Source organism: Grus americana, chromosome 2 (assembly GCF_028858705.1).
Source record: "Grus americana isolate bGruAme1 chromosome 2, bGruAme1.mat, whole genome shotgun sequence".
Taxonomy (NCBI): domain Eukaryota; kingdom Metazoa; phylum Chordata; class Aves; order Gruiformes; family Gruidae; genus Grus; species Grus americana.
The window spans coordinates 67,033,336-67,054,180 of NC_072853.1; the positions used below are offsets into that span (position 1 = coordinate 67,033,336).

General features: G+C 39.5%; 2 protein-coding genes across 10 annotated transcripts in view; one reads left to right on the forward strand and one right to left on the reverse strand.

Annotated features, from left to right (window-relative positions):
• Window positions 1-18,436, forward strand: part of INVS (inversin) — a 96,414-nt gene extending 77,978 nt beyond the window's left edge. For 7 of the 8 annotated variants that reach the window (XM_054814225.1, XM_054814223.1, XM_054814226.1 and 4 more), the window contains 5 exons: window positions 2,081-2,382; window positions 6,192-6,999; window positions 13,671-13,903; window positions 14,584-14,664; window positions 17,510-18,436. In XM_054814225.1, coding sequence (XP_054670200.1) covers window positions 2,081-2,382; window positions 6,192-6,999; window positions 13,671-13,903; window positions 14,584-14,664; window positions 17,510-17,625 — 1,540 coding nt within the window. In that variant the 3' untranslated portion in view covers window positions 17,626-18,436. Of the gene's footprint in view, window positions 1-2,080; window positions 2,383-6,191; window positions 7,000-7,112; window positions 8,938-13,670; window positions 13,904-14,583; window positions 14,665-17,509 lie in introns of those variants that run through there. The other variant, XM_054814230.1, reaches the window with a different exon arrangement.
• A 242-nt stretch (window positions 18,437-18,678) lies between these two features.
• The window catches only part of TEX10 (testis expressed 10), a 61,134-nt gene continuing 58,967 nt past the window's right edge, over window positions 18,679-20,845 (reverse strand). For both annotated transcript variants that reach the window (XM_054814232.1, XM_054814231.1), the window contains exons 15-16: window positions 20,076-20,286; window positions 18,679-18,916 (exon numbers count right to left, since the gene is read on the reverse strand). In XM_054814232.1, coding sequence (XP_054670207.1) covers window positions 18,803-18,916; window positions 20,076-20,286 — 325 coding nt within the window. In that variant the 3' untranslated portion in view covers window positions 18,679-18,802. The remainder of the gene's footprint in view (window positions 18,917-20,075; window positions 20,287-20,845) is intronic.

A 20,845-nucleotide genomic window follows, 5' to 3' on the forward strand; every position in this document is an offset into this window, starting at 1 on the left:
ATGCCAGCTCTGTTATCACAGAGTAGTTTTCTAACTTTAGAGCCAAAATTTTAATCCTGCTGCGTTGCCAGAACCTCCTGAGAATGACTGAGAGCCCTTGAAGTTAGGAACTTGTCTACTTGCTTTACTTGTTTATGAAACCTAGTCTCTCAACTTAAACAACAGTAAAACTTGGAAATTTTAATTTTGAAAATATCCTTCATTGTAAAACAAACTGCATTTCTAACTAAATAAAGCCAACCACAAGGGGAGGTTCATAAGTATTCTTCAGGAATCTGTTAATCAATTAAGCTCTACTGTGACAATTAGGATGATGATCTATGAATAGGGAGCTTTGAAATCCCTTCCATTTATTATGTCATCAGTTTTAGCACACAAACAAGACCTTTTAAAAAAAATCCCCTTTTACTTCTTTTCAACTTCTAGTCCTGTGTCATTTTGATAACTTTACAATTGGTGTGTTGCTGAAGTTAATGTTTTTTGTTAATCTGCTCATCCAAAGAGTGCAGGCTACTTGGGCTTGATTGTGTATCACACAACCTCTCTCACACTTTCTTTTCTAATACCCTGAATGGAGGATACTGGTAATAGGCTGCTTGATTGTTGTGAAGAAAAGAAAATTACTCTTCTGTGAATAGTAAGATCTGATTTATCAGCTCAAACAGCAGAGCAATGGCAATGAGATCCATACTGTACACGAGACAGACATCCCCACGTAGTCTGTTTGTGGAATGCCAATATTATTTGAAACTAGCCACTTTTTTCTGTGCCAGAGGGAATACTGAACCTCAGGCTGCCAGGAGTGTATTTTTTAGATCAATTAGCAGCTTTTCAGGTACAAAGTTCAATCAGCTGCTTCTGCAGAGCGTACTTGATAAGATAGTACTGACAGATAAAGTTAAGGCTTCTCCCTGGCAGCTCACACTGAAATGACATATACTGGCATTGATACGACTCACAGGAACTGAGGATGGCATGCTGCATAACTAACCTGTCATATGCTGTGCTGTAAGCTAATGTGTCAACAGTCTGCAAACTACATTGTAGCATTGGAAGCAAGTTAAAATATCAGGCAGCTACATGATGCGACATTTACCACCTGTCCATTGCAACAGGAAAAGTGTCACTTCATCTCACAACCGGTGCTTAATTTATAAAAACAAATTCAATGGTAGGTAGATATGTAATGTTTGCTATGTGCTATTGGGTTTATTCTGCTTTGTAGGAAAAAGAAGTTAAAACCTAAAGTGTAATGACATCCCACTGTATTTCAAAATAGGCTGCAAAACTTTATTCAACAGATGCGCCTTTCCTAACCTTGTCCAAAATTCCATTTTATATCTACGCTATTTAAGAGATGCATAACTTCTTTCATTTTCAAAAACTAAATGCAATAATTGTACTGGCATACTATGTGCATGCAAGTTTTTAATTCACATGTATTTTCGGTATTTATCATTTGTATAATGTCTAATATGTTTATGTAAAATAAATTAATTATCTACCAATGATAAACATATAGCAGCAAGTTAGTATCAGTAGGTAGTTTGAAGTTGGTTTATAATTGTCCGTATTAAGTATGACACAGGTAAGTATGAAAAATAATTTTCAAAGAGATGACATCTTTTATTAAAGTTTTCTGATTTTCAAATACAGCATTACTACTTATATTAAAGCATCATTCATTACTAATTCAAAGCATAGATATTACTATCATGTTTCTTGTCTTCTGACACCTTTTCAAATCCTACTTTTCATTTTTCTACATTTATAAAACCCCTAAGTTTCATTGTTTTAAATAAGAGAGTGTTTTAAAATCAGTTTAAACCACCACAAACTGAATGGGCAGCTGGCTTATAAGGACTTAACCTTCATTAGGCTGTAGCTGCAAGTCAGTTGTTATTCTGGATCAAGCTAAGACACTTCAATGCAATAGGTGTCCCTTTCTCACAGCAAATGATGTTATAGTCAAGGTTTTATTGTGGCAGTGCCGGCTTTCTAGAGAGGCATGTGTTCAGGTTAGATACATGCTCCCAAAATTTTGTCTTTGGAATTCTAATGGTATTGACCATTATTACAGGAAACGTGAAGAGGAAAGTAAGAGAAAAGAAGCCAAGCTGCAGAAAGGGATGCAGAATGTGGAACAAAATACGTTTCGAGTACAACAGAATCCTGCAAATCGAGAAAAGACTACCAGCGTCTCGCAGTTATCTAATAAACCATCTGATATACAGAGTAAGAGTCCTCTGTCCCTCAGCGCTTCGCAAATTCAACCAGGGAGAAACAGTAGAGGTTCACCTAAAGTTTGTCACAACAAAGGGACACCAAAGGAGAGTGGCCTGTCAGCAGAGCCTCAGAGTGAAGGTCATAAAATCAAACAAGGTCTGTAATCTTTTGTAATTGTCCTCATTGTCCTTTTTGTCCATGTCTGGGGGTGTTTTATACATAGGACCTGTTTTACTCTTTCTAGCATTTGTTGTTCTTTCTTTCTTTAAGCAATTCATGTAGGACAGAGTTAGATACAGATTCTTTCACTGTGTGTGTTCTGTCAACTTAAGTAGTCAAAAATACCACTATTTACAGTGTCTGTGAAAATGCCTAAAATATGTGAGAACAAGTTGTTGGGAGTTGTTCTATTAGTTGCACTCTTTGGAGAAAATGAGACTAAAGATATCTGGCATATCTGTGGGATTCTTGAAGAATGTTAATGGAGAAATTGTAAGTCTTGGTTTTAAACAAGGTTAAAATGAGGGTAAAATTGTTCTAAGTGACATCTCTAGCATACAGAGGGAGATGTTCCGGCAGCTTCATTCTCCATGACAGGGTTCTCCCCTGATTTGTCTTTGAAGTCCTCTTGTTCAGAACACTCTAGGATATTTTTTGAGAAGTGAAACTGTTTTCATAAAACGTACTATGAAACAGTGTACCAAGGCTTTCTGTTACTTTTCTTGCCCTGCTCCACTCCTTTATTCTATCTGTAAAAGCATCATCAGTTTATCATCATTTCTTGACCACTCATAGATTATTTTTTACAAGATTTCCATTTTAAGAACATTTCAATCAGTTCTGACTTCATCCAGTTATAGGAGCTTATGGCTCAAATCTTTCAAAACTGGTCGTGTTAAGCATCTCTGTTATCATTAGAAGCAAAAATTGGATAAGTAGTTTATTTAAGTTGCAAAAACTCCTTCTCAGATCTACAATTACTGCTAATTCCTCTGGAAACTCTGCTAATCAGAATATTATAATAATCCAAAGGAAAAGAAAGTCAAAGAGCTTTTCCTACTGAATCATTTTACCTAGATTTCTTTAGCTTTTACATGGAAATGTCTTGCTAAACAGAATTCTTGACTATATTGTCATAGTAAAAGCAGACATGTATCTTAGGTTAGCATATACCATGATAGCTAAGTAATGATAAACAGAGGTGTGAAAAATTCTAGCAAGTGTATTAACTTTATATTAATTAAAATATTCAGCTGGCAAAGTAAAACAGGTAAGAATAATCAGAAACAGTGGTTGCCAAATGAAAAATCGATATTTGTAATGAACATAATGAGGAGAAATTGATAAGTATCGCAAAAACGGGAAATGAGAAAGAAAGATATGGGGAGAGTTACAACAGTGAAGGGGGGAGAAGAGAAAGAGAAGGACAAAGAAGTTATAAAAGAGGAACAAACAGCCTTTTCTTTTACTGACTCCAGTAGCCATTCTTAGCCAAAATCTTCCATTGGTTATGACACTGGAAACTGCATTGCATCTGTCAGACTCCCACTGTTTCTTGGAACAAATATAATGGTTTTGCACTGGGAGAATGACCTAAGGAAGTAGGTAGTCCGTGGCAAACATGGGCTATAGAGTCAAACTGACTACAGAGATGAGGACTGAATTTGCCAATTTTCTGCAGAGGATTCTAATACTGATACTTATATTTGAAAAACCACATTTATGTTGAGTTGTCTACACTACCCATCGCAGTAACCTAGGTAATTCAAACCAGCAACAAATGCCAGCAGCATGTAGCTTGTACTTTTGATTGAAGGCTTCCCTGAAGTTGGAGATTTCCTGATGTAGCTATGCCAGAAAAATTTTTCCATGTTGATGGTTCTACAAGTAAATTTTTTAAATCATATAGGCTATTGCCTTGAGATTTTTTGCTTTTCAGTATATCTTTGAAAGCAGAATATAATTTCTGCAAAAGATAGAATTTTAATTTTAAATAGAAAATTCTTTGCCATTGTTTATTATCTTTCATCACCATGAGCGTTGAACATGAAGAGAACAAAACTCTTTGCTCAAGATTCTTCTGAAAATACGTGTCATGTCTACTTCTTCTCCAGTGAGGCCAGTTTACCTTCAGAGATTGTAAAGAAAGCCCCCTCTTGCCCAATCCAAAAAGCCTGCGTTTGAAATAAAATGTTGTGCCATTTTGGGGCATGCATTCCCTTTTTGCTATTGAAATGATGCCAGGAAAGTTGATGAGGCAAGGATCAAATCGTTAAGTTCTTTAATCAGTTTTCATTAGGTGTTCTAATCAATCCTCTTGTGGCCAAAACTTTAATGGACTTGATTGGATGTTTTGTTTGAATTAAATAGAAATTTAGATCCTATGACCTGTGAAAACTGTGATTTAGTTGGTGCATCTTTTCTGATCTGTTCTCCACAGAGAAATCCTCTTTCCTATGTATGTTTTCTCATTTCCCTTAACTGTAGTTCAAACAGGTAAGTTCTTTTTTGTGTTCTGTATTGTTATTGCTTGGTCTTCCTATACAAGAAAGTGTATTTCAATCTCAAAAGATGAGCCAGAATACTTAAATAATGTTTTTCCCATTATCCAGTTACCCAGTTGTTCAGATTGGGAAGTTTTGCACATACTACTTAAATGTCTTATGGTTGAAGTAAAAAAGCATTCTACATGCTGTAGAACCAGTGCCAAACATGCTGATTTACTTGGCTTCGTAATACCCATAGAAATCTTGGCATCAGAAGGCACATTTTTTAAATTGTAACACGCACATTTTTTTAAATTGTCTATTCCCCTGGTACAATGCAAGAGAGAGGGAATTTCCTTCGCCATTCTGGGAGATTAAAATAATAGATCAAAATATATAAGCCATCATTAATTGAATTAATAATAAATTAAAATAGATTAAAATAATATTTTTTTCCTGTCCCAAAACATATGGGCCATCTACCCATATGACAATCATGTATAATAGTAGCCTCTCAGCCCATAGTGACCTGTCACTATGATAAATCTCCTCTGTTGGAGTCATCATTGACAATAATCATTAGTTTCTTCTGTATAATCTCTTAAGGTGCCCTATTCTGTTATCCAGTCAAAAGAGTATCCGGTAAAGGCATTACAGTGAAGATAAATACGGCATGGTTTCACCAGGTTTTGGGTGGTCCAGAAGATTTTCTATGATTCCAGTATATCAAAGATCTCTTTCTTTTCTTTTTCCCCTCTTGCCTACCCATTAACAAACACCCTTTCTGCTTGTTACGTTTCATCCCATCTGGTCTATTTTCTCATTTTCCTGTTAGTTTCCAAACAAAATGGAAGGTAGATGGTAGATTTTCGGTTTTGCACTCCAGTCTGGCTTCCGAGTCATCCTCACAAGAGCGTTTAGAAGCAGTTATCACACAGCAGCAATGGAGAAATGGGAAGGACTTCATAGTTTCATTTAGGATGTCAAGGAAAATATTGACAATCCAAGCGCTCTGGGTTTCCTGTGGGTTACCCTGCCTGTCACCATGTGGCAGGATACAGGGTGGCTACAGCAGAAGTTTAGCAAATAAGCTTAAAACAGTGACAGTCTGCTACGGTGTCTTCACTGGGATGAGCAGGTGCCTTCATGAGGCTGCATTCCTGCACCACGTGGTCAGCTGGTTTCTTTGGAGAGGACCAGTATGTTTGGGTAGGTGAAGAAATAGTTTCTCCTTGTGAACTTTTTTAGGCATCGAACTCAAACGTAGTGTGAGAAAGAAAAATACTTGTAGAACAGTAAGCAAATGAAGAAGTTTGGGACTGTACTGTTCCAGGCAATCATATTCTTCCTGCTTATACATTTTTTCATTTAAGTAAATTCTCCTGTGCCTCCCAGTTAACTGAGCAAAAAAATTAGAGACATAAACTATGCTTTGCTGGATCAGAGACTGAATGTTTGTTTCCATTTCTCTGTCTAAAGATTCATTGAGGAAACACCTCAAAAGCAAGTCAAGTTGTGTCCATTTCCATTGTGGCAAAGCAAAAGAGGGAACAAAAGTTGAAGCGAAACATCAGGTTGCAGCTGCTACAGAACTGGATGGAGAAAAGCACAAGGAGCACACCATTGAGGCAACTAGTACTTCTGCTCGGAGGAGCAGAAGGCATACTTCTGCTGCTTCTAGGACTGCTAGCGTTGGGGAAAAATTAAGAGATCAAAGTCAGTCTTCATCTGGCAACAGAGACCATTGCGAAGGAACGGCTGTGTTCTTCTGCGACGTCAGTTGTACTGGTGGAATTGCAAGGAACTCGAAGCAGTGTGAAGCTTCTTCCAAAGGCAAAAGGCATCAGCAGAAATCCAGAAATAAAGAGGTAAATGATGAGCGATGTTCACCAGCTGGCTCTAGTAGACCAGGAAGTGCCAAAACGGTATTTGTAAACACCAAAAATGACAGTGTGCATGCCGTAGAACAAACGAACAAAGTGGGAAATTACGAATTAGCAAAAAAGGCCTCCCCTTTATTGTCTGCTGAGGCAGAACCTACAGGAAGAGTGCCAAGAAACCCAGCAGCGTGTTCTGCCTCCAATGACAGTCTGAACTTGGAAAAAACAGGCATAATTGGATCCAGGAATGCAGATGATCAATTATGTTCTGTCGCATGGCAAAGTACAAATATTGAACTAATCCCTTTAGAGATTCGAATGCAGATAATAGAAAAAGAAAGAAAAAGAAAAGAGCTGTTTCGGAAGAAGAACTACGCTGCTACAGTCATACAGAGGACATGGAGAAGGTAAGACTGCTGTTTCAGTAGCCAGAGAAGAGTGAGATACAAGTAGATGTAAATTAAATTGGCCTTGTTGGCAATGTACTTTATTTGGTCCTTTTGTTTACAATATTTACCAGTGCTAAATCAGGAATTTAATAGTCTTTCACCAAACAAGTGGAAGTGGGTTCCAGTCACCTAGAATTACATTAGTAAGTTCATAAAAAGTGCAAGGTAAGTGATGACTTTTAATTATTGCAGAAGTTATTAAACTTCTATTTCAAGCACTGATACTTCTTTAGAGAGTGTCAATGATGATTTGCCTAAGCTGTCATGTTCGTTAGCAAACTTGCCCATGTAGGGATACAGGATTTTTCCTGAAAAGGTTTTTGTAACCAGATCCTTCACCACCATTTACTGACACACCTGAAATTGTATTCTGACCTGACTTTTAACTGGATAACCAAACCACAAGAGGTTTGGAACCTTTGAAAGTTCACTGCGAAATCTTGAAGCTAATTTGAATAACTTGATAGAGCGGGAACAACTGCTGTATGGAAGAGGCAGACAGGAGAGAATGAAATGTCCCAGTGTTTGCTTTCCACAGCATTGTCCTGCTTTCATGAATGCATGAGTTTCAACCTCAGAAACGCTGTTATTCTTGATGTTTGTGCTCCTTAGTATTTAATTTCTTATCAAAATTGACAGGAAAAGTATGACAGCTGTAGGTGAAGCATATAATATGTACATAATTCTTATTTTCTATTTTCCTTTGACATTTTTTTCAGTTTTTATGTGGATGCAGAAAACTATAATTTGATGATTTTTACTAATAACTGATCCTTCCAGGTCTCTCACTAGCCTAACAGTTTCCTATATGTTTTAATATTTCTTAGTATTCAGTTAAAGAAAAAATAACAAGGAAATTCCTTCAAGAACTCAACTCTCACACCCTATGGTATAGTTCAGCAGTGATGCAAAAATTGTTCCCCCAACCAAACTGTATCAAAGGGAGCGGCTGGCAGATGTCTGGGAGCGTATAGAGGGTAGACACCTCCTTTATGCTAGTCCCTGGGAAACCTGCGAGTTTCCTGCAACAGCAGGATCAAGTCTTAATGCCCAACTGCCTGCAGAATCAATGCTGAGTCACTGGTAGACCTCCCTTCTTCTGGCTCATGTTGGAAGCTTTGGTTCCCTCGCAGAGAGGTTCAGAGGGGCCGTTTCTACCCCCTGGTGCCACGTACTAGCTGTCTTTCCAGCGCAGGACAGCATCTGCATCCAACCCGCTCTGCCACAGCGTGGAGCAGAGGGGAGCACTCAGCAGCTGGAGCATTGGGGTCCGTCTTCTCTGTCACCGCATCCAGCCAGGGTTACTGGGCTCCAGTAACGTCCTCCGGGCTGCATCAAGCAAAGCCAGGACCAAAAGTTAAGAGAGAACAGTTCTGAATGGTTATTGTACAAACCTGCTGTTCTGACAAAAAAGGATCTTGTGACCAAGTACTACCTAGCTCTGAAAGGCAGTAAAGAGGCATGAGATTGTGCTGCCTGCTTACAGCAATGCTTCCAGGCTTAAAAAAATCCTCTCGTTTCTTATTTTGCAAGGTGGAACCTGTGTTCCCTATTGCACAAAACACCAGGGACCTAAACAAGCGTTACTAGCTGCTTATTCGTGGAGTTTTGAGCACTGATATTTCTCCCATTCCTTTTATGTTTGATTTATGAAGTACGAAGTGTCTTGTCTTTCTCAGAAAGAGCTGACGCTGCCCATTAGTAGGGAAGGGCCACCAGACCAGACGCCCCGTGGTCTGAGCTGGCTGTCCAGCTGGCAGTCCCTAAACTGAAATGTGGCCATTTAAACATTTGTGTTGGCTCAGCAAATACTTCTCTTTGCTCCAGCTCTTTTACTGATCAGTCTAAATATTTCCCAGCATGAGGCTGGATTTCCAGTCCAGTAATATTCCAGGTTATCTCTTCACTGTTGCTGGAGTATAAAAGTTACACTGGCTTTTGTGAGCACATTACTATTCCAGTGAAAAGTTAAAATTTTGAAACATTATATTTTTAATTCATTTTGGAGCCTCTTTTTTGGTGAAAATTCTGAGGTTTTTGTACAGTATCACCTATTTCTCTACTTCTATCATCTTTGCTCTCCATTTGCTATTTATGCATCCAGCTCTGGGCTCCCCAGTACAAGAGAGACAAGGAGCTCTTGGAGCGGGTCCAGAGGCGGCCACAAAGATAATCAGAGGGCTGGAGCACCTCTCGTGTGAGGACAGGCTGAGAGAGTTGGGGCTGTTCAGCCTGGAGAATAAAAGGCTCCGGGGAGATCTAATTGCAGCCCTCCAGTATATAAAGAGGGCTTAGAAGGAAGACGGAGAGAGACTTTTACCAAGGCCTGTAGTGACAGGACAAGGGGCAACAGTTTTAAAATGAAAGGGGGTAGGGTTAGATTGGCCATAAGGAGGAAATCCTTCCCTGTGAGGGTGGTGAGGCACTGGAACAGGTTTCCCAGAGAAGCTGTGGCTGCCCCCTGCCTGGAAGTGTTCAAGGCCAGGTTGGATGGGGCTTTGGGCAACGTGGTCTAGTGGAGGGTGTCCCTGCCCATGGCAAGGGGGTTGGAACTAGATGATCTTTGAGGTCCCTTCCAACCCAAACCATTCTGTGGTTCTGTGATTCTGTGCCGTATTCCTCATACCCACACTGAACTGCAAAGCAAAGCAGCCGCTACTTCTCACAGTGCTACACCACTTCTGCCATCAGCTCTCTCTGCTGCTTGCTAGAGGCTGAATAAACATTGCCTGCCTTCCCAAATTTTTCCAAGCACTATGTAAGCAGCTCAGTGCTGGCAATGTCCTCCCTGGCCTTCTTTTCTAATTTAGATCCTGAATTTGTCTCATGTGTTCAGACCCTTTTAGATATCAAAAGCTAAGGTCAGGCAGGAGTAGGTTAGAAGGATATATCCGTAAGTGATACTATTGCTTCTGAAGGCTATGCTGTTTTCACTTAATATCAAATTAAAATCCTTACAGAGGAGTAGGTGCGTGCCATAGCTTTCAGTCAAAGCGTAAAGATGTGTAATGAGTGCTTGTGCAAATTTCCTCACAAGAACTGGGATCTAAAGCCTTGTGTCAAGCTAGCTTACTTGTGTAGGAATCTTTGCATTCCATTTAAAGTTTTGAGTATCTAAATATTTTGGATAGATCTTTCTAAACTATCCACCTGCTGAAACAGCGATGGTGTGTTATCTCAGCAAGAAGTGCATGCACTTAGAACATTATGGAAATTGTGGAGATTAAAAGATTGTTTAAATGACATTTGTTATTTAAAGAATTAATAAAGAAAAATTAATTTATTTGTTCTGTTTTTGCAAAACTCATATTTTATAGAACACTAATGAGGATCATAAATTCTGCAAGACTGCAGGAGAGATTAGTTTGGCAGTTCCACTGTCATTTTGTTACGTGTGCAGACAGTTTACTGTTGCTAGAGCTTTGATGGAGTTCATAAAGTTTGCAGCAATGCAATAATGCATTTATTTCAGCAAATGTTCTGATGCAGAGCAGAGAACAGTTCGTCGGGCAGCGATGCTGAGGAGAGGGCACTACGTTGTTAGGAAGCGCTGTGCCTCCCTCCTGGGTTCTCTCTCCAGGCTCACCAGTTCTGCCGCCTTTTCTGTATATGCGTCAAGCCCAACGTGAGCTTTATTCGCCAAGTATTTTGAAACTCACATGGGTGATGAGAGCTGCGAAATTGGACCAGATTTCCTCCTCCCAATTTCCATGCTATTGCCACAGTAATAATGTTCATTTTTAAAAAGAAGAGAGTTCTGCCTCTTCCTTTGAAGCAGAGTTCATATATATCTCAAAAAAAAGAGATGGTGTGAGTATTTTAGGATGTGGATCCCAAGTCAGATGGTGGCACCTGCCTGCCAAGAAGTCATGGTTAGCGTTTCCAGCTAGCTCACACTAGGCAGTTGCATCTGCTGACTACTACTGTGTCAGTTATTCTGACACCCTCTCTGAAATACCTAATGTCCCATCCACTGTACCCTGAATTACAGTTCTTGAGCAGGTACCTACTCTCTGGTTGTGGCTCCCACTCAGTCCTGTCTTTGTCTTTTGGGTCCAGGCTTGCACTGGTAAATACCATGTACTTGTAGCTAGCAATAGAATGATACATCATTAATGTATAATTCTGCATTAGAAACGTCTAGAAGTACATTGCATTTCTCTAACTTAGGATTAAATACATTTGTCTCACTCTGCAAATTTCATAGTCATCATTTACTTATTGAAATTTTATTGAGAGTTATTGTGAGCTACAACACAATGGTACTGGTCTACTTAAGTATATTGTCTTTCTTGGGAAAATGTTTTGATTCCCACAGTCCACAAACTTTATAAACGTAATCCTCCAAAGTGTATTTTAAGGTGTGTGGCTTGCCAAAGGTTAATTGCTTATCGTGCTTGTTGAGGCTTACAGATTCTGTGTCTGGCTTGCTCTCTTGTGAGGGGCGCTGAGGCCTGTACTGTTCTCCAGGGTCCATAGTGAGTTGACAGAAGCTGGAAATAAGTTGGCTGCTCTCACCGTTGCTCTCCTGATGGGGTCGAGCTGTAATTTTTTATATATTATTGCTATACGCATAATTTTCTGCAGTATTTTTTTCAGGTTAGAGCCTCTGTAACAATGAATCTGCATGCCATTTGCCAGCTTTGTCATTCTGCCTGTATATTCCACGTTTCTTTTATGCGCAGTAGTTTTGTTGACTAAGCACTGGCTATTTTGTTCAGGCACCACAATCAGATTCATAGAGCATCAAACTCGGTCCCGTTCTTTTTTCTCACTAGGATCAGGGAGAGCTGAATTAAAAAAATGTGCACAGGCTCTAAACATAACAGCCTACATCTTCTCAGAGCCTCACAGTTGTTTTCTTGTTGCTAAAAACTACCAGAAGTTCTCTACAAACATGACATCGCAGCTGGGTGCAAAGGTGGAGTGCCTGTGAATGGGTCATTTCACGTTTCGGCACAGGCTTCTGGCAGTAATTATGGAATTCCAAGAGAATAGCTCAGTATTCTTTTCTGCTCAAGTATAAAACAACCCCCCAATTGTTTTTCCTGCAGCAGTATTCTCATAACCCATCCTTAGCTCAAGGTATGTTAGCAAGTCAAGTCATTTTAGCAAGTCACTGTAATTGTGTCCCATCCCCGCTCTTCACTTTCTTTTCCTCTCTTACCCTGTTGAAAAGTTCTAAGTGACATGTTACTTTTAACAAAACTGGATCATTTTTTTTTCTTCTGTCCCATAATACTGCTCCTGTTCTGAATTCATACAGCGCTTTGCAACTTGCATGCATTATGGACATTTATTGGTAAGATGGAGTTGCTCCCCACATGCGTTATGTACTTTAATGAGCTCTATAACAGGACGTGCCTGAATTCGGAAGTTCCACTAAATTAAGATTAAATATGTTTGTCTCACATAGCAAATTTCGCAGAGATAATTTACTAAGCTTATTGAAAGTTTAAAATTATTTGGGCTGTGAGCATATCATCCCCCTTTGGCATTCTATTGTGCTTTTATGTACTCATTTTCTATATACAGCTGATGTTTTATTTGAATTACATAGTTCATTGGGTTATAACATATATTTAAACCATTTCTATCTGGTCGTGTTGTCTTTTGTTTTAATTTAGAACTTGTTGCAGATAGAGCAACAGAACAAAATCACCTCTTTCTCCCTCCCTTCTCACTCCCTTTCCCCAGGGCATCCAGTAGAAGCCTGTTTGAATGCTGGAGGGGATGGTGATCAATGGCCCGTTACCAAACACTTACAATTAATATTTTACAAGTGTTACTCAGTGTTCATTTGTCACAGGTTTGTACTGGGAAGATTCAGAGTTAATTGCTAGGCCAGTTAATTGACTTGTGAGTGTGAAATGCCAATATCTGATTGAATACTTATATCTGATTCAAGGGAAAAAAAAAAAGCAAACAAGTCCTAGTTGCTGGTGCCGTTAGCCACCCATCGGGAAGAAGGTCAGATAATCTACTGTGGCCGCTTGGAACCGGGCTGTGACTGCGTCTGAGATCAAAGGAGCTGTGGCAAGGTTAGGTCGGGAGACAGGCAGCCTTTGAAGGGAAGGGGAAAAAAGCAAGAGCAGATTGCTGATAACGAGGTGAGGGGAGCATCTGCAGAGAGTGGATGGAAAACAGCTCGGTTTTCTGTAGAGGACATGCGCGGTTGAACCCCTAAGAGGTAGATTTGGTTCCTCTCTTGCACTGATTGACTGAGAATGCAAAGAGGTTAAGGCACATGAGAAAATTTGGTGTTATTAAGCTGTGAATATAGTATTGATTATACTGTTATATCATGCATATTTATAGGTTTTGTCTTCTCCAGATTTTCTATACATTACAAAGCAGTTGATAAGCCAATGTTGCAGTACTGTAACTTTGGATACCTGTAATGCCAGATCTTTATTTGCTGTGTGAAGTAATGGATGCATCCAGAACTGAACCCAGCTCCTACCTTTTTCTTCTGAGCAAACATTTCTCATCTAAATGACTTAGCACATCAGTGGGAGTTCTGTTTTCCCTGTTACTCATGTAATCCACCATGTGAACTGATGCGTGGCAAGCACTGGAGTTAAAACAGGTCACCTAAAACAAGTGCTCTTCTCTTTTCTGCTCTCTAGTTACCAGCTAAGACAGGAGTTGTTTCAGCTGCTTAGTGCTAAGCGGCAGTGCAAAGAAGATGAAGACAAATGGAGACAAGAGACAGCTGCCTTCTTCATTCAGGTTGCTTGGAAGAAACAGCTGAACCATAGCCCTCTGAAATCAGTTCCTTCATGTAAAAATCTGAAATCTATAAACAAAACCAGCTCAGCCATAAAAACCAGCAAGCAGTCCATCCTTAAGCAGATATATGGTAACTTTGTCTTCACTGTACCTTATTTTAAATGGCTATGCTTTTATTTTTATAACTGTTGTCTGTATTTTGGATTATTCTATATACTTACCTAATTCTTAGGGATTTCAACTATTTATAGAAATTAATCTGAATCTCAGGTGTTCTGGATAATTGTATTTCTCTTTCAGGCTGAAAAAAACCCAAACAAACCTCTGTGATTTAAAATGGCTGCTGCTAGAGCTGTTTGGCTCACCAAAAGCATTACTCCAGCAAGGGTCTTGAGCAACCAAGTAATTCTGTTGCCAGAGCAGCTCACATAGTGTGGAAAGAAAAGAGTAGTAACATGGCGATAGCTGGCTGTATCAATGCACAGTGGTTATCTGGATCATGGTTTAATTTTTTTAAGCACCATTTTAAACTTTTGGGGGTTTGTATTTTTTTAAAATATTTCCATTTGAAGAATACGGTCTTGTTCCATGTTAATAACTTTATAGCAACTGCAAGATCTGTTTTAGCTAAAGTTCAGTTGTGGTTGTCACAATTTTCTGTCGTATCAAACATCTCATGAGTTTCCTCATCATAAATGTGAATAATTTTTAGGATAAAATAATGCTGTAGCCCAGTTAAATAGTTTAGAGCTATACATAACCACATCTTTATATGAATAAAGACAGAGCTGTTCATGTTGTTTGTTAAAGGACGTTCTCAGGAAGGCAAAGCATGTCAGCCAACAAGACCTCCCTCTAAGCTGAAACTTTCAGATGTGCAGCTAGTCTCAGGTAGGACATGTACACTTTAACAATACTTTAACGTTTTTATATATGTGAGATTGGTTTCATCTTAGAAAAGAAGAAAAAAAAAATTGCTCAACTGGAATCTCATACCAAAACACGTAATTACTACCAAACTGTTGTAATTGCATGCTCTTTATTTCACTGCTTTTGGATTTGAGCACTGTGCTCTTATCCTTATGTTGAATCATTTCTCTGAAAAACCTGTTTTCACTGGGCTGTTACTTAGGAAAGACCTCAATATAATGGATTTGTACAGTGATAAGCCAGATAAGTCACCTGCAGTTACAATTTCTTACAGATGCTCATCTTTCGGGTCCGCAGCACAGTTATTTACTAGTCCCATAGAAGTAAAGAGTGTGGGCTTCTACCCCTGCCAAGAATTTGCCCACCCGTTTGTTAGGAAGACACAGTTTAGTGCGGAGACAAAAAGTTGAAAATCCAAAGTTACTCATCTGATCTCTGCCCTTTCTTCTAAAATGGCATAATGGGGTCCCTGCGCTGTGCACAGACCCTCAGTTATAGAGTTTTAGTCGCACTAAATTTTAAGGCTGTAACGAAATCATGCATTTATTTACTGCTTAACTCGCAAGCCATATAGTCATTACAAGGTCTTCCTTGGGAAAGCCTTCATTCTCTTTGAAATGTTAGGTATGCAGCAGCTATCGGGGCAGGAGGGTTGGCACCATTAGGACTGTCAAGCCATGCAGGCAGGCAGATGGAGCTACACCGCATCACGCAGAATGGCGTCAAAGAGCACGGATTGTAAAAGTGTTACTGAAGTCATTAAAGGCTGGAACTCTTATGCATATGGTGTTATTTAACAGATGATAGCTTAAAAATGAAGAGGTCATCTCTCCTACCATTTCTTTTACTAAACAGCATTTTTAAGACTTTTTCAAGTGTATTATGCACTTACTCGGGGATGGGCGTAACAGTACAGAGCTACAGCACTGTTAGCCCTTCACCACGTGAGGATTTAGTGCCCAGTTGGTCATTTGGTCTTCACGATTGTATCCCATGTAGTTCAGAGGCAGGCCACAGCTAGATAGCAACAAAGCCAATGCGTCAAGGAGACCACAGCTCAGATAATTTGCAAAGGGAAACAAAATACACTTTCCAACTTTTGTTGTTTGCAAAACTGTGAAGTCAAAAGGGAATCTGACAGTAGACCTATCCTTGAGTGCATTACAGTTGTGAGTTTCAGCCTTGCTAAGAGATAGAAGCTTTCTTCTTCACTGTTTGAAAACTGTTTTAATGAAGAGGCCTGACTGGACAGGTGTTTGATTGCCACCTCTTCATGCAGGCATGAATCTAAATTTTAAAAGAGCTTTAGCAAATAATGCTTCTTTTCGTTTAACTTTTCAGGACAACAGCTCTCCCTGTCTTCTGAAATAAAAAGCCTTTCTTTGGAGGTTTGAGTGTCCTTTGCTTTCATAACTTGGTGACGAATAGGATAGCGATAGGAACTTTGCCCAGTTCCTGTAGAACACTACCTACTTTTATTCACCTAATAGGAGCTCAGGGAACTGTTAGCTCTTACTTAAAGACAATAACATGTTTTTCATCTGCCTGCCTTTGTGCATGACAACATTATGTCTGTTGGAAAAGTTCAGAGCTGTCAGTGGCTAATGCCAGATCCTCTATTGCTGACGTAGGTGCCTGGAGTAGGTCAGGATGGACTGTACAGTTTCAGTCTTTTCTTGCAGAAGGTACAGCTGCAAGGGTGAAGGCTGACCCTCGGCCCTAGGTTTAATGCTCACAGAGCTACTGGTAAAAGCAGGCAGTGACAAATCTGCAATGGGAAACTGAGACCAAACCCAGTTACCTTCTTTGCATCAGCAGACCAAATGCTTTGGCATGGGGCCAGGCAGGAGGTATCAAAGGGGATCATGCAGAGTGTGACAGGTAGAAAAGGAGCGCGCCGTGGGATACACAGACACTAGGCAGGTGCTTCCAAATATTCTGGCAAATAGGGCTTTTAGGATTATTACGATTAAAACAATTTGGAACCTAAAAGTTGTTCCTTTTTTAATATTTTTTTTTTATGAAATAGATGCCTTTTGTCAATTCAGTAAATGGCATTTAAAGAGGCTCTCTGCAGCACTGCGGACATTAAAGTGTGTTGGTAGAGCTGTTAATGAGAAGGTTTTGCAATTCCCAGCATTAGAATGACATCCTTAAGATGAGCTGGGTTCTCCCTCTCAATGAAATGTTCAGGTTTGCCCTTGGGCTGGTCCTGGCTAGAGTGGGATAAAGCACTGAAATGTTCCCATCCAATCGCTACAAAACTGGGAAAGAAAACACACATTTTTTGTGGCACATTAGAGTAAATAAAAACACTGAATGAATCCAGACATTGAGCCAGACTGAAAACTGAAGAGAATGTCAGCTGACATTCATTTTTGCTTTCTCATACTCCAGAGAGTACTTGCTTTAGCCCTGGACTAGTTTCCCCACCACCACCTTCTAGAAACCACCCACTACCCAGTGTTGCTAAATACCTCTCAACAAAATCTCTTGCTGCTCAGCCAAGAGCATCGTGTTAGCGACTGAACCCTCAGTCTGGAAACCTTCATGCCTTTATGAGGGTAAAGCTCAAGTTCAGCTCCATCATTACAGGCTGCATTAAACATACACCGCAGCCTTCTACAGAACTTCTACCAGGTGCCCCAGAAACCAAACTCTTATTTACAGATAATCAACAGTGAGATGTCAGGAAAAAGGCATGTTCTTTTCCTGGTCCATTCATTGTTTATGAACTCTAGAACCCCGGGTAGCTCAAACTTTTTATCTAGAGTTACTCATCATAAACCATTTTGTTCTTTTTCAGTAAACAACCTACACTGTGTTAATTTGCTGGAGAACATGGGAAAATCAAAACAATTTTCATACAATATGAGACCAACCACTGCTGCAAAATCAAAAAGTACAAGACTGAAGCACTAAGCAAAAGTGAATGTTTGGAATTTAAAGAGCACATTCCCATACAACTGTTTTCTTTCATAACATACAAGTAACCTGCAACACATTAAACTTGAACACATTTTCAATTTTGTATTATCTCAGCATTACATGCCAAGCAGACTTCCAAGGAGTTGGACTCATTTTGTGTACAAATTAGTTTTTAAACACAACTGTTAATTTATTTACTGAAAGATGAAACCTGAATTGCATTTGGAAACAGAAAATGAAGTGCTAAGCCCAGCATCACAACAGGGTTGCGGGGGCTCCCAAAGTTTTCTGTTGTCAAAAGTAGGCATTTTGCATGTGATCATCAAATGCAGTTCCAAAGGAGAGGAAAACTACTAAAGCTGTAACAGTTCCAAAGGGCTGCTGTTCGATTTCACCTCAAATATATTCAATGTATTTCAAAGTCTAAACATGAACAGAAGCACAGCCTTCATGCTTCACTTCTGTACTGAAGAACCAAGCTGTTTCTTAGCTAGCTATGGATTTGGAAGGAAAAGAAGAAATGTTGACAAAAACCACTTGGTAAATAAATTCCTTTCCACAGCCTATGGAAATTGTTAGGGGTGTGTTTTCTACCCTTTGAGATTATCACCAGTGTTTTCCATGTTAGCAACTGTATTTGTGTACATGCACGAAAAGAGTTACTAAAGAAAGGAAGAAAAGATGGGACCTATTCTAGAAAAAAACTTGTCCTTATAATCGCTTTGGAGCTGCTAGTGTACAGTATTTACCTTGCACAAAGTATTTAAAAATATGAACTCAGCAAAAATAAAAAAGTGGTACTCTAGTTTCCAAGTATATTGTTTCCTATTTTTTCTTCAAGTTGGTATTACATAATTCTAATTCTTTTAATTAATATGATGCTTTGAAATAACAGGTGATTGGAGTCAATATAAGTCTCTTTCTCTGCAAGCACTTAAGCCTCCAGGAGACTATTTTCTTTAACACCCTTCAATGCGGTCACCACATCTACTAAACCAACTTCCAGTAACATCTGTATTTGCTTAAAAAAGCATGACAATTGAGGTATGCAGTTCTTTGTAAAATTTTTATTCTGTTTCACTTACAAAAAAATTGACAAGCTTTGTTCCAACATCTTCCATTCAAAACTAAATAGAAGTAAATGCTTTACAATAAATGCAGTCTGACCTCTTTAATACACTGCGTTTATAGGGCCGGGTCCCTGGGGATGAGAGGCAAGGTAGATGTTGAAACAGTAATGGAGGTCTGTTAGCCACTGCTCTTGAACTTCACCACTCTTCAGTGTCTAGAAAGAAGGGAAGGAGGGGAAAAAAGAAAAAAAAGGTAAAGCTCAATTTCACCAACAGCACTTAGAAAGCTTTGCTTTGTATTTACAGTGAGTCAGGTGTGCTGTTAAAGGTACAGGACGGCCTCATTCACCTGCACACAGTGACATCATTCTTCTCCTTTATACAATTCAACATGGTATGTCAATAAAATGTTACCACTTGGTACACAAAGTTAGTGTTACATTATGAAGTGTGTGAATTACACCAGATGTGATTTCCTTACTCTTAATTATAGTGGCTTGCTTACTTTCCAATTCTGTAATTTATAGTCAATTAAAATGCAAATAAGCATGGTTCTACTAAAGCAGGAGAGCTCAGTACCCCAGTCTACAGGAGAACTGGTTACCAACAGACAAGCATAGCCCACAGGCCAGTAATTCACCCTCCTAAGCATTCATAAGTGGTAAAAAACCCACACCAACAACCACAACCCAACCGCTTCATTCTCTGTTAGAGAACTTGCACAATGTTCTTTGCATCTGCTTTCGCCATCACTGATGTGTTTCTGGTGACAGACCTTTAAAAAGCTACTAACGGGTGTGTGTAGCTTACTCATTGAAACCTATGCACCAGACAAACTTTCTGCACGCAAAGCTAGTAAGAGCTTTGTGGGAAGGCAGTTTCAAGCTTTTTCCCTGAAGGGAGAAGCAACTGTGATAGTATCAAAAGCACTAGAATGTAGACATGTGAATAGAAGATATTGGAAAGAGAATATATTTTGCACCTACATATTTAAGAGAGTTTGATTTAATAACATCTTCATACCCCTATACGCCCCTGCTCCCATAAACGGGAAGAACTAGTGTCTTATTTTGGGACAGCTCTCCCGCAGGCTGTGTAGGTAACCCACTTCCAGTGCGTTTTGTTAGGAATCCAGCTGTTGTCCAGGGCCCCTGGCCTGGGTACAAGCTAAACTTCAAAACTTTCTCATCTGTGCAATGACCACAGGAGTTCAGACAAGAAGCTGCCTGCTACACCGCCTGCACTTCCAAGGCAAATAAAAGACAGTCGTAACTTGTGTTTTGCTAAACATCTGTCCTTCAGGGTTTGTAATAATGTTTAAACATAAACACAAAGTATAGCCCCATAGTCTCTCAGAAACAAGAAGTGTCATACCATGATGTCCTTGATAATCTGTTGCACCAGAAATTCATTTGTGATCATATGGCTCCTGAGCTGACCATGTTGCATTAGTAAGCGAAGCAACTGAGCAACAATGGGCAGTTCTTCCCGACAGATCCTGCTCACTTGCAGACTCTGCAGCATCAGTCTCAGTAATCGTGGCAGGAGTGCTAGTGCAGAAATACACGATCCCCACAGCATATCCCTGACAGGAAGGGAGACAAAAATTGAAGCATTCAAGGACACGTCTTTCAAGTACGCTCCTGTGACTTAGCCTCGTAGCTGCGCAAGGAAACGTGCCTCCGTGAATTCCATCATGCCAATTGCCTTCACCATAATTAGTGCTGAAGCAGAAAATTTCTACCCGAAAATGCCAAACTTGAAAATATTCTAAAATTATGTACAACACTGGGAAAAAAAAAAGGTCCCGCCCTGGAGCTACAAGTGTTGCTGAAGCTCTTACACAGTGTAATTTCTGCTTGATGCAGCTGGGAAGGGGTTTTTGTTTCAGTCCTTGTTCAGGTACACCTGAATCTATTTAAGACTCATGAGAAATCAAACAATGCAATCAGCTTTTTGTAATATGCAAGTCTTTAAATACAGTAAGTGAAGGACAACTCCCACTTTAAAAAAAACACATCTTAAAATTTAAGTAAGCTTTGAACAACTTTCCTGTATACGGAACAGTTAGAGGAAAAATCTGAAGTTTAAACTGTTTAAAGACATTTCTGTTATAAAGGTAAATAAACTTATTTAAATCTGAT